The sequence below is a fragment of the Plasmodium yoelii genome (genome assembly GCF_900002385.2).
Source record: "Plasmodium yoelii strain 17X genome assembly, chromosome: 11".
Classification (NCBI taxonomy): domain Eukaryota; phylum Apicomplexa; class Aconoidasida; order Haemosporida; family Plasmodiidae; genus Plasmodium; species Plasmodium yoelii.
This window is the reverse complement of record NC_036183.2, coordinates 1,946,707-1,960,777: the sequence shown is the minus strand read 5'-3', so window position 1 is coordinate 1,960,777 and position 14,071 is coordinate 1,946,707. Positions and strand designations below refer to the sequence as shown.

The window sequence follows — 14,071 nt, the reverse complement described above, 5'->3', positions numbered from 1 at the left end:
TTCTATATCGATTTAAATATTTTATCAATTGTCCCAAAGCCATTAACCCAAAATTAACAATAAAATACAAAAAGTAAATAGTTCATCGGATCTACCATTAAGTTATATTAAAACGAAATCAAATTCTTATAATTATCAAAATATATTTCTTTATTCGCTCCTTTTTATAGTAATCTTCATCCCATTTTTTCTTACATATTTAGACTTAATATAAATATTAAATACTGCAACTTATAATATGCATATTTTTAATAACTTATTTCCAATATATATTTAAAACAATTCTTTAGACTAATAAATGTTATCAAATTATAAAAAATTAAATACAATATAATACTTAACCCTAACCCACATCATAAAACAATATAAAAACTATGATCAAAAATTACTTCGAAATAGACAATTTCTTAAAATATATAAATCATTATTGATATTCCTGAAATAGTTATTACTCTTCGAATCTTATATTAATTATCCATTTTCTTCTTTATTTTTTTATCTTTTCCCTTAAATGTTGTTTTTGGGTTCGTTTCCGAAATCCAAATAACGAATACTAATATAAAATGTTAAGAAACGTACGATTTTTTTGTTAACGTTTGCATATATATAATTAAAATAATATTTAAATGTAATATTTTTTAATTCCTTATTATTTACCTTATAAGAAATTCCTAAAAAAAATGCTATTGCACCAAATATCGATAAAACTATAAATAATTTGTTTGTTATCGACGAACTTGATGATGTAGCTTCAAAATGTTGTACATCATTATGTGCAGAACCTTGTACACCATTTTCTTTTATTTTTATCGGTGAAAGTGTTTGAATATGATTACAATCAACATTATTAACTTTACAATAATTTTTAAAATTATTATAATCATCTGATAATGTAGACAATACTTGATAATAGGGACTATCTTTAGTAATATCAGAAATATTAAGTTCATCATATTTTTTAACAAATTCTTTAACATTTTCTAAACATTTATCACATTTTGTGTCGTTTGCATCAAGTTCGGTATACATATTACATAATGATTTAAATGCAGCATAAAATTTAGACACATCATCATAATTAATATTCAACAAATATTCGTTTTTTTCTATGAACTCCTTAAAATTATTATATCCCGTTTGTTCTTTTAATGAATTACTACAATCATTATCATTTTTTTTACAACTAGCATAATACGTATTCTTTTCTATATATTGAGTATAAAAATCATTTATGTTGTTGATTTTGCCATCTTTCTTTAGGTTTATCATATAATTTAACCATATAATAATGTATATAATAATAATTTTAAATTTATCCTTACTTAAACTGTCAATATTATTAATAATATTTTGCTCGAACAACCATAGACATCCACCATTTATTTGATCGAGATCAGTCTTACATCCTATTCCCTCTGATTCTCCATTAGAGCAATAATCTCTAATACTCCCTAAACTATGAATATCACTATTTTTAGCTTTGCTTAAGTCATCGGGTAAATAGTTTCTCAATTTATCAAACCTTCCACACTAAGAAAACATTTAAGAAAGTATAATAAAAATATATGATAATGAAACTCTTATAAAATAAAATTTAATGAACTTTATAGGTAATATAATAACGAAAAAAATAAGGAAAAGCAAATTTTATTAAAAATAATTATATACCAGCTGATAATCCATTGTGATTTTATTTTGTTTATAATATGCAAATTATGTAAAATCATATTATTTTATATATTTATGCTTAATAAATCACAAAATAATTGAACCATAATATAAAATTGTCTGTGGTTAAGCATGTTATTATCATTTTTAATATTAATTTAAAGATAATATATAACAATATATACTTTTATGGTAATTAGATAAATTGCCTTATTTTGGGAGTTATTTAATACATTTATTATTATATATATATATATATAAATTTACACATAAAATTATCCTTAATACCTTCCGGTATAATCTTATCACCAAATTAAAGTAACATTGTAATAAGTTTATAATATATCTTCTTATGTATATGCTTTAATATAGAAAATAAACAACACCATGTTTTCTGTTTTAATAAATGATACTCCAAAACTAATATATTGCAAAAATATAAACAATTAATAAATCCATTATTGCTATAATCCTTAAATTTATATAAATAGGCATTTCCTAAAATATATTAAATATTTACATACTTGTTTCTAATACTATATATCACTGTTTTATTAAAATTATAGCATTTTCAAATTAAAGTATGTTACTCCTATCTTTATACAAATTACATAAATTTATGTTGTTTTTATTTAATATAGATAAATTTAAAAATCATTTTAATGCGTTAAATAACTTTATTTCTATTCCAATATACTCCAATTTAGAAATATACCATTTGGGTAGTTTTATAGTCTATTTACGCATAATTTTCATTTTTTAAAACAACAGTTACCAATAGACTAGTATTAATTATCCTATTTATAAGCTTAAATAAGTCTTTGGATGAATGTTGTTTTTAAAACAATACATAGTAAATATTAACCATTTATTATACCTTTTAGTTAATATTAAATATATGACACATAAATAATTATTGATGCAAATTTTAAAGTACAATAGAAAACTATGCGTAATTAAATTGTTATATTGTCCTTTAAGAGGAGAGAGATAAGATATATTTGCTCTTTTAATATATAAATTAAGTTAAATATTTGTTAAATGTTCTACATTATTCATTTTTATTTTATGTATTTTATTGTTATAGTTATCAATGTATATGTATTCAGATAATTTATTAAAAATTCTATATTTTATTAGTTTTATGGTAAAACAATGATAATATAATATGCGTTAATATGAAATAATAAAAAGGCTTTTAACGTTAATTGAGTCTTTAACCTTTTCTTTATTTATCCAGTTTTTTAGAATATTAAACCACATATCCCAAATTGGATCATTAACAAACATATAATGTATTATTATGTATTTTCGATAAAATTAATATTAATATTTAATTATATGAAGGTTTCATAATATAGAAATATTTCAATATTAGTTATTGGTAGAGTATTTATTATATGTATATGCGTATTATAATAACGGATTCGAACTATCATATTATTTATAATTATTAGAAAAAATATGATATGAAATTTTATTAATACATTTATATTTTATTTTTTAATTATTTAAATATAATTTATTTATACCTACAAACTATAAAGATTAAAAATTAATAGTGATTAATATATTAGTATACCTTATTATAAATAAATTATGGTGTATAAATCAATTTCTATTAATACTAATTAATTTTAATACAAATGTAAAGGAAATACAAAAAGGGAATAGTAACTACAATTAAAACTTCAAAAATATTGTATATATAGTGCCTTTTTTATTTTTTACTAAAAATGTAGAAGCATACTAATATTTTATAGACTATGTTATATTGTCGATTCTCGATCGATATTCCATGCATCTATATTTTATGAATATCTATTATTACAGTTCAGCTGAATAACATGGTTTTAATTAAAATAATAATGACACAAATAACAAGTTTTAATAAATAAAATGTTTCATCAAATAAAGAAACATATTGTGGTATACATAATTCAATATAACCACAGATTAACAAATTTTATATAGGAAATTATGATATAGCATAATATTAATTCATATATAACCAATATCTATATTAACACTCAATTAAATATATTATACTTTATAAAAAAATGTGATGTAGCCCTTTTCATATCAATGGGTATGTTCCTTTGGGGAGGTACATATTTAGACTTAATTTCGAGATTAAACATACAGGTATAGTACATATATTTAATTAGTGTTTAAATCATAAAAAATTAAATAAAGATATAATACTTAACCCGAATCCGAATATGGATTCCACAACATAAAACTATATAAAAATTATGCAAAAATTACTTCCCAATAGACAGCTTCTTAACATATATTAATCATTATTACTATTCCTGGAATAATCATTGCTCTTCGAATCATATATTAATGATCATTTTTCTTTATTTTGTTAGTTTTTTTCTTAAATGTTGTTTTTGAGCTCTTTTCCGAAATCCAAATAACGAATACTATTATAAAAATGGTAAACGTATTATATATTTTTTGATAATCGCATATAAGAATCACGTAAATAATTTATAAATTCCTTATTATTTACCTTATAAACAATTCCCAAGAATATTGGTATTGCAACTAATATCGATAAAACTGGAATTAATTTATTTACTAGTGATGATTCTGATAATGTAATGTTAGAACTTAGGGCTGTCGTTTCAGTGTCTAATTTATCTGATCCACTCGATGTTTCAGTTGCTTTAGGATCTTTTAGATTAACTTTTTGGGGTGTTTTTTCTGTTGGTAATGGAGGGCGTTTTATTGGTGTACCATTAAGAACTGTGTAGTTTCCAAAATTCTCATAAGATTTGGATAAAACACTTAATACTTTACTGTATGAACTGTTGTCAATATTATTTTCATCATTAAGGAGTTTTCCATATTCACCAACAAATTTATTAGCATAATCTGAAATTTGGTCACTATTTTTATTATCATAAGCAGTATTCATATTACATAATAATTTAAATAATTCATAAAATTTAGACATATGATTAATATTAATATCCATATATTCCTTTATTTCATCTAAAATTTTAATATAACTGTCATATTTTTCATCATTAGGCTTATGATTATCGTACTCCGCATTGTTTTGTATATAATTTGAATAAAAATCGTTTAATTTGGTGGTCGCATGTTCTGTTTTTTGATTTAATTTATAGCTTAACCATATCATAACACATAAAGCCACATCCTTATAAGTATTCTCATAATGTGAAGTACCCGTTTTACCAAAAAATGCATTAAATAACCATAAACAACCAGCGTTAAGTATATCGGTATCAGTAACACAACTATTATTAGGACAATATTTCTTAAATGTTCCATTAGTAAAATCATATTTAGATTCTTTCAACCCATCGCGAAAAAACTTCCAAAAAGTATCAAATTCTCCGCACTAAGAAACCATTTTAAGAAATCAAACAAAAAATTTTATTAAATGAACTTATTATTAATTTATAGATAATAAAATATCAAAAATGTGTAATAACAAACATTTATATTCAATAAATTATATGTACCACATTATTAATTGACATATTGGAATTTTATTTTTGAACCATAAATTAAGTACATCATATCAATTTCATATATACTACATCAAAATAGAGGACGTAAACTTGGATTCTATATATAAAAATTATCTGTAGTTAACCGCATTTTATTTTAAGTATTAATTTAAAATTAATGTAAAGTAATAAAACAATAGTAAGTTTATATGTAATATATTGAAATTAGTTAAACTGCCTTAAATTGCAGATATTTAATACATTTTGGTCATATGTATAACATAATTTATACTTAGATTCATGATTATTAATAATATTCATTATATAAATTTAAGGAATTTTGTAATGAGTTTAAAATGCATCTCCTTATGTTATGTCTCAATATAGAAAAATTCAAGTTTGTTTCAGATGCTTTAATAAATATATTTATACCCCTGAACCTGTAAATATGTAAAAATTAATAAACCTATTATTAGTATATTTTTTAAAAGAATATAAATAGCCAATTTTAAAATATATTAAATACTCATATACCAGTTTCTAATACTATATACCATGTTTTATTAAAATTATAGTATTTTAAAATTAAGTTGCATTGTTCCCTTTTTTAATTGCATATATATAATTTTAATATTATTTTTATTTAATATAGATAAATTCATAATCCATTTAACGAGTCCAATGATTTTATTTTTATTCATATATGCTTTAATTTATAAGTATACTTTATTGGGTAATTTTATAATATATTTTACGCATCTTTTCCGATGTTAAAATAACAATTAGCACTGAACCCATACTTATTATTCTATTTATAAGCTTAAATAAGTTTTTATATGTAGATTGTTTTTAAAATAATACTTAGTAAATATTAAATATTAATATATAAATAACTATTGATGTAAATTTTAAAGTATAATAGAAAACTATGTTTAATTAAATTGTTATATTGTCCTTTAAGAGGAGAGAGATAAGATATATTTGCTCTTTTAATATATAAATGTAGATAAATATTCGTTAAATGTTCTGCATTGATCATTTTATCTTATATATTTTATTTTTATAGTTATCTATGTATATACATTCAAATAATTTGTTAAAAATTCTATATTTTGTTAGTTCTATGATAAAATAATGCTGTTTGTGGTTAAAGATTATTTATTAAACAATTATAATACGAGTTAATATGGAATAAAAAAAAACGTTTAACATGAATTGAGTCTTTAACTCTTTCTCCATTGGTACAATTTTTTAGAATATAATACTAAAAATCCCAAATTGGATCTTTAACAAAATATATAACAGTGATACCTTTATAATGTATTATTATTTGTCTTTTAGATAATATTAATGTTTAATTATATGAAGGTTTCACAATAAACCATTATTTCAATATTAGTTATTTACTATATTATATGTATAGGCATATAATAATAACGCATCATATTTATAATATAATTTATAATTATTAGAACAAAATATAATATTAAATTTTATTAATATACATATTTTTTTTCTTTTAACTATTTAAAAAATAATTTATTCGTGTCTCAAAACTATAAAGTTTAAAAATTAATAGTGATTAATATAATATTATGCCTTTATTGTAAATAAATTAATATATATAGAACTATCTATATTATTTGAATTTAAAACATTAGTATAAAATGAAACTATATATAATCGAAAGTTAAAAGGATAGTATGTCTATATCTATAATGTAATTTTTTATTAATATGTATATTTTTATTGTATTATAAAAAATGCTAGATGCATAAAACATCTTTTATAGATATTGTTATATTGTCGAATATCGACCGATATTTTATGAATATCTATTATTACAGTTCAATTGGATAACATTATTTAAATCAAAATAAATATAATACAAGTTATAAGTTTTACTAAATAAAATTTTCATAAAATAAAGAAACATATTATAATATGCATAATTCAATATAGCTCTGGGTTATCAAGACTTATATAATAGGCAATTATGATATTCCATAATACAACTTCATATATAATCTATATTTATATTGTATATATTATACTTTATGAGAAATATGGTATTGGCCCCTTTCATATTAGATTATTCTCCTTTTGTTTGCATATTTTGACTTTTGAACTTCATCTTGTGATTAAATATACGGAAATGGTACATATATTTAATTAGTGTTCAAATTATAAAAAGTTAAATGCAATATAATACTTAGCCCTACCCCGAATATGGGTTCCACAATCATAACCCTGACCCATAACATAAAAACTATATAAAATTATGCAAAAATTATTTATTTATAAATAGACAGTTTCTTATCGTATCTCAATAATTATTACTATTCCTGAAATTGTCACTCTCTTTGAATCATATATTAATGATTCATTCTCTTCTTTATATTTTTTAGTTTTTCTCTTATTTGTTGTTTTTTAAATCGTTTCCGAAATCCAAATAACGAATACTAATATAAAATGTTAAGAAGCATACGTTTTCTTTGTTAATGTTTGCATATATATAATAATTTTTTTTTTAATTCTTTATTATTTACCTTATAAGAAATTCCAAAAAAAAATGCTATTGCACCAAATATCGATAAAACTATAAATAATTTGCTTGCTATTGAAGAACTTGATGATGTATCTTCAGAAATTTCTCCAGAACCATGTATATGACTCTGTACATATTTTTCATTTTCTATCTTTGGAAGGGGTAAAGATTTGCAACTTTGAACATTATCATATTTCTTTTTAAAATTATCATAATCAGTTGATAAAGTAGACAATATTTTACTATATAAACTGTTTTCAGTAATACTGTAATTTTCCTTAAGTTTTTTATATTCGTCAACAAACTTTTTAGCTTTTTCCAAATGTTTCGCGCAATTTGGATTTTGTTCATCAAATTCAAGATACATGTTACACAATGTATTAAATACATCATATAATTTAGATATATCTTTAATATTCATATTCAATAAATTTTTTTTATCTATAAGATCCTTATAACTCTTATAATAATCATCAACGCCACCTATAGCATTAGTATACTTAGTATCATTCTTTATATATGTTTTATAAAAAAATTCTATACTGTCGTTTTGTTCATTTTTGATTCGGCTTAACATTTTACTTAACCATATCATAATGTATTCAACAATATCAATGTTACTTTTTGCAAGAGTCTTAAACAAATTGGAATCCTTATAAAATGCATCAAGCAAATATAAACATCCGGCATTAATTCTTTCGAGATCACTATTACATTGTTTATTACTACAATACCCATTTAAAGTGTCTGCATTAATAATAAATTGATAGTCTCCTTGTTTGGTCCAATTATTGGAAAACGAGTTCCTTAGAGCAATGAGCGTTCTACACTAAGAAAGCATTTAAAAACAATTAATAAAAACGCGAATTATTAAAATAAAGTTTAATGATATATATAATACAATATCAAAAAATGCAAAGAAAATTATTATTATTATTATTATTAAAAAATGCATATACCACGTCCTTATCCATTGTGATGAAATTTCATTTTATATTTGTAAATTGAGTAGAATCATGCTATTTTATAAATGATTCACCAAATATGTGATGCAAATACTTTAACCCTATATATAACAACTACCTGTAGTTAAATATATTATAGCTTTTTAATAATTAAATTATTATACATAATAAAATAACATTATTAGTAAAGAAAAGTTCTATTTATGTTTATCATAATTATCTAAATTACCTTAAATAGAGGGTTACTTAATACATTTTAGTTAAATATATATAATGAATTTTATACAAAAATTGCTGTTCTTACTAGCATCTGGTATAAATTTATTATAAAAATTAATATAATTTTATAATGAATTTAAAGTATGTTTGAACATAGAAAAGGAATATATTTATATCTTATGTTTTAATGATTGCCCTTCTAAAACTTAAATGCTGTATATATCTAAAAAATAAAATTTTCTATTATTACTATAATCCTTAAAAGTATATAAATAGTTTTTTAATAAGATAGGTTAAATATTTATATATTTGTTTCTTATAATATATAATATAGTTTTTTCTAAAATTATAGTATTTTCAAATTAAGTTATATGCTCCATTTTTTATGCAAATTATGTAAATTTAATATTATTTTTATTTAATATATATGTATTCCAATTATATTTTAACATTTTCAATAACTTTATTTTTATTCCTATATAATTCAATTTAGAAATATATCTTTTTGGTAATTTTATAATATATTTTGCACATCTTTCTCACGGTTTAAAACGACAATTAACACTGAAACCGTATTTATTATGTTATTTATAAGCTTAAATAAAACTTAAAATGCATTTTTTTTTAAATCATACTTAGAAATATAAAATATTGATGCAAATTTTAAAGTACAATAGAAAACTATGTGTATTAGGTTGGTATATTGCACATTGAGAGGAGAGATAAGGGAAGTATGTTTTTTTAAGACAAGAATGTAGCCATATAAGATTTACTTATTCTACATAGTTTAATTATGTTTTATATTTTCTACCATTAAATCTTTCAATCCATGTATATATATTAAAATTAATCATTAAAAATACCTTAGAATTATTTTCTAAATATATAACTTGCTTTTATATTTTATAATAAACTATATTTAGTTTTATGATGAAAAGCTATATAATTATTAATATTATTTTGCGTGGTACTGTTAGTCTAATATTGTCGCATTAAAGCTTACTTAAATAAATGTTATAATATTTCATTTGATCTTGCATGTATACAATTTTAGTCTGATTACAAGTTTAATACTATATATAATGAATTTATACCCATATAGTGTACCAAATGAACATAATATATTAATCTAATATTACTATTGTTGTTTTGGTTATATCACCGTATAATACAACGGAATAATTAATGCGCTTAATAAAAATACTTTAAATCAATAGTAATTTTTTTGTTTCATTGTTTTAAAGTATAACATTTTAGAACATATTATTTCGCTATAATAATATATTTGTGAGTTATATATATATAATAACCTAATAAAAATATTATTAGTTCAAATTAAATTAATTATTACATACTTTTTCTATATACTTTCTAATATATAATTGTATATATTTCCAATTTTAACATATTTCAGTTTTAGTTATTTATACAATATTATATATATTATAACAATAACGTTAATTTTGTATACCAAGTTGTTTATAAGTATTATAACAAACTATAACATTAAATTTTATTATATACTCATTTTATTTTTTATCTATTTTAAAATATAATTTATATATACTTAAAACTATAAAGTTTAAAAATTAAAGTGACTAATATAAAGTTATACCTTTATAGTAAAAAAATTAAAGCGAATAAAGAAACTCTATTAATACTAATTAATTTTAATACAAATGCAAAATACAAAAAGAGAATAGTAACTACAATTAAAGCTTAAAAAATATTGTATATATAATGTATTTTTTATGTATTACTAAAAATTTTAGATGCATAAAACCCTTTTTATAGATAACGTTGTATTGCCGAATATTGATCAGTATTTATGAATATATATCTAATGACTACCTATTATATATTGGTAATGTGTTTAGTTAAAAATAAAAATATAATAATTAACTTGAGGGTATATTATATTGTAGACAATTGTTCCAAATGAATAATCTTATAATTAATACTCGACCTCATATATAATATTATTATACTATTCAGTTATCAAAATACGATTTGAATTAAAATAAATATGTCACAAATAATAAGTTTACTAAATAATTTTTTAATCAAATAAAGAAACATATTATAATATGCATAATTCAATATAACTCTGGGTTAACAAATCTTATACAATAAATAATTATGATATATCATAATATGCAATATAGACATTTTATTTTAATAATATAAAATCGATATGAACACTTAATTATATATATTATAACTTATAAAATATGTTATGTAGCCCCTTTAATATTAGGTTATGCCCCTTTTTGGTTGCATATTTAGACTTCAGATCGAAATTAAATATACAGGAATGGTACATATATTTAATTAGCGTTGAAATTATAAAAAAATTAATACAATATAACCCTAACCCAAAACATCGATTCCATAGAACATAACTATAACCCACAATAAAAAACCCTGACCCAAAATACGAGTTTCCCAAAATACTATTATAAACCTGAATCCTAACCCCTCAGCATAGCTTATAAGTTTATTAATAAGTGTGTTTAAATTAGTAAATTCAAAATTCATTAATACATAATATATGTGCATGGAAATAAGGACAAATTAGTTTTTGACAAATGAGTTTTTAACAAATGAGTTTTTGACAAACGAGTTTTCGACAAACGATAAACAAAGACAAATTAATTACATAACGTGATTATATATTAAATTAAAAAATATATAATAATAAGACAAACAATTAAATCAAATTTCATTGTTCTATAGAACGTAAAAAAGTGTAAGTATTATGGCATAAATATTAAATATATTATTTTTAATCATTTAAACAAGTATAATAAAATACAATAATAAAGAGTAGTTATATTTATATTTTTCATAATTTAAAGCTATATTTCTTGATTCTCTTCCACTTCTTATATATTATAAGCCCAAATGGTGCAACTAGTAATAGTAATTGCATTGTTCCTGATGCTATTACCACCAAAAAAAGTGTAACAGCCAGCATCATCGCCCTCCTAAATGTTCCTACTTCATCTCTTTTAATATCTTCATTAATTTTAAATGTCCTATATTGTTTATTTCCTTTAATTTTATGATATTCATCTTTAAATTTATTATTTGCAGTCTCCAAGAAATTTCCTTCATTTTCCAATTGATTAAAGCCTTCATGTTCTGATACAGAAATATTTTCATCTTTTTTTGTTATTCTTTTATCTTGTATCGGTTGTATTGCCATTTCGTCATTCCTTTTATTATCAATCTCTTTTTTTACTTCTTCTAATTCTGTTAGAAGTTCGTTGATTAACTTTTTAGTTTTCTTATCTACATTATTTAAATCGGGTAACGTATTACTTTCTTTATGCTTCTTTATTTGTGAATCTATAATATTTCGAAGCTTTGTTATTTCTTCGTCACCATTGCAGTCATTAAATTGATCTACAAGATTCAAAGTTGATTGATAAAAATCATTTAAATTGAATCGATTGTCTACATCTGCCAATATCCTATTATTTCTAAAATTTGTTATATTCCTTTCAAGGTATATGTCCCTCTCGTTTACAAAGTATAATTCCTGCAAAGAAATGAAATATTTATTAACACATATATAACTAATTTTTATTGGTGCTTTAACTTAACATAAGTGTTTTGCCAATACATGAAACAATAATATAAGGCTAGTGTGAACAAATAAATACGAAAACGATAATGAAATATTATTAATAATAAAAGAAAATAATATGTAACTTACATTTTTGGCATATTCAAAAGAACAAATAATAATTGAAAAAAAAACAAATTTTAAAATGCTGATTCTCATTTTTAGCGTTATTTATTAAATAAAAGAAATAATATATGTAGTTTGAAATAATGGTGATATCTTGATATTTATTCCAAAAATAGTAATATTTATTAGTTTTGTGTTTTAAAATTTGTGAGTAAATGATATATCTATAAAAAATGGAATTTACTTCATTTATTAACTTTTTGCACTTTCTATAGAATTAATTAATGTAATGTTGTAATAAATTTCGTTATTTTCATTAAAAGTATTTATGGATATAAATATTATATTTTTTTCAAATAAATAATAATTTTCTCTAAAAAATACACCATCTTTAATATTTTAATTATAAAATATATATATGTATATATATATAATAATTTCCACTAAAATATATTTTTTGGAAAATTGCCACGCAAATAGGCTTTTAATATAATTTATAATACATTGGTATATGTAATTGCACCGTTATAATATTTTATAAGCTTATATTTTCCTATTATTGTTTACATACGAGCAAATTAATAAATATCAATTAAAATAATAAAATACTAGATGCATGTATATTGTAAATCAATATATGGAAACATGAAAAATAATTAACAAAGCATCGTTGCTATTTACATTTAAATGGCTTATACCTTATTATATTTTATTGTTATACTTCGCCAATTTTAAATATTACTTAATAATATTCTACATTTTATTTTTCTTCGTTTTTTTAAATATATGGTCTCTCCATAGATTGGTATGTAATAATTTTATTTAAAAATATATCTCAGAATATACAACATCAAATATATTATTTATATTAAAATAATATAAAATATTCATATTTTCAAGTATGCCTCGTATAAATTACAACGGAAAATACATGCAAAATCAAAAATTTGTAACAAATTATCAATTTATTATTATATGAAACCAGAAAATGGAATACGCTTAATAACAAACACTTTATTTTGTCGTAATCATTAAACACGTATTATAGTACCTTTAATGGTTAAACATTATATTGTCTTTATTTTTATAAATACTGTTTAAACAAAACATAAATATAGTACATTAGTTATAGAGCATTTCCTCATATAAAAAATGCATTCTATATTTTTTTATAAAAATAGGGTAAATGAGCCTTAATATGGCTCCCACATATTAAAGCCCTAAATATTTATATTAATAAATGAAATTCTTTTTATTTAATACTATTTAAATTTATACATTTTTTAAATTCAGCTTCAAATATAAGTTAATTAAATTTATAAACAAACAAAATTAACAAACAAAATTAATAAACAAAATAAATTAATAACTGGTATATAACCTTCCTCTATATATTTAATAATCCCATTTCCTCAACTCAATTTATGACATTTTTCATCTTTTTTCCTTATTTTCATTTTCCCAACTCATAAATACTAACATAAGC

The 14,071-nt window shown here is 20.7% G+C and overlaps 4 protein-coding genes across 4 annotated transcripts; all 4 read right to left on the bottom strand.

Moving 5' to 3' along the window:
* Nucleotides 1-487: 487 nt before the first annotated feature.
* PY17X_1149200 (PIR protein) lies at nucleotides 488-1,683 on the bottom strand (the record flags this gene model as incomplete). Its single annotated transcript, XM_022956648.1, has 3 exons — nucleotides 488-553; nucleotides 658-1,530; nucleotides 1,669-1,683. 3 exons carry the CDS (start codon nucleotides 1,681-1,683, stop codon nucleotides 488-490), a joined length of 954 nt encoding a protein of 317 aa, XP_022812516.1.
* Nucleotides 1,684-4,031: 2,348 nt separating this feature from the next.
* Nucleotides 4,032-5,186, bottom strand: PY17X_1149100 (PIR protein; the record flags this gene model as incomplete). The annotated part of the gene is made up of 3 exons (XM_022956647.1): nucleotides 4,032-4,097; nucleotides 4,187-5,044; nucleotides 5,172-5,186. 3 exons carry the CDS (start codon nucleotides 5,184-5,186, stop codon nucleotides 4,032-4,034), a joined length of 939 nt encoding a protein of 312 aa, XP_022812515.1.
* A 2,345-nt stretch (nucleotides 5,187-7,531) lies between these two features.
* Nucleotides 7,532-8,678, bottom strand: PY17X_1149000 (PIR protein; the record flags this gene model as incomplete). The annotated part of the gene is made up of 3 exons (XM_022956646.1): nucleotides 7,532-7,618; nucleotides 7,706-8,533; nucleotides 8,664-8,678. 3 exons carry the CDS (start codon nucleotides 8,676-8,678, stop codon nucleotides 7,532-7,534), a joined length of 930 nt encoding a protein of 309 aa, XP_022812514.1.
* Nucleotides 8,679-11,733: 3,055 nt separating this feature from the next.
* Nucleotides 11,734-12,678, bottom strand: PY17X_1148900 (fam-b protein; the record flags this gene model as incomplete). Its single annotated transcript, XM_022956645.1, has 2 exons — nucleotides 11,734-12,432; nucleotides 12,610-12,678. 2 exons carry the CDS (start codon nucleotides 12,676-12,678, stop codon nucleotides 11,734-11,736), a joined length of 768 nt encoding a protein of 255 aa, XP_022812513.1.
* Nucleotides 12,679-14,071: the final 1,393 nt, after the last annotated feature.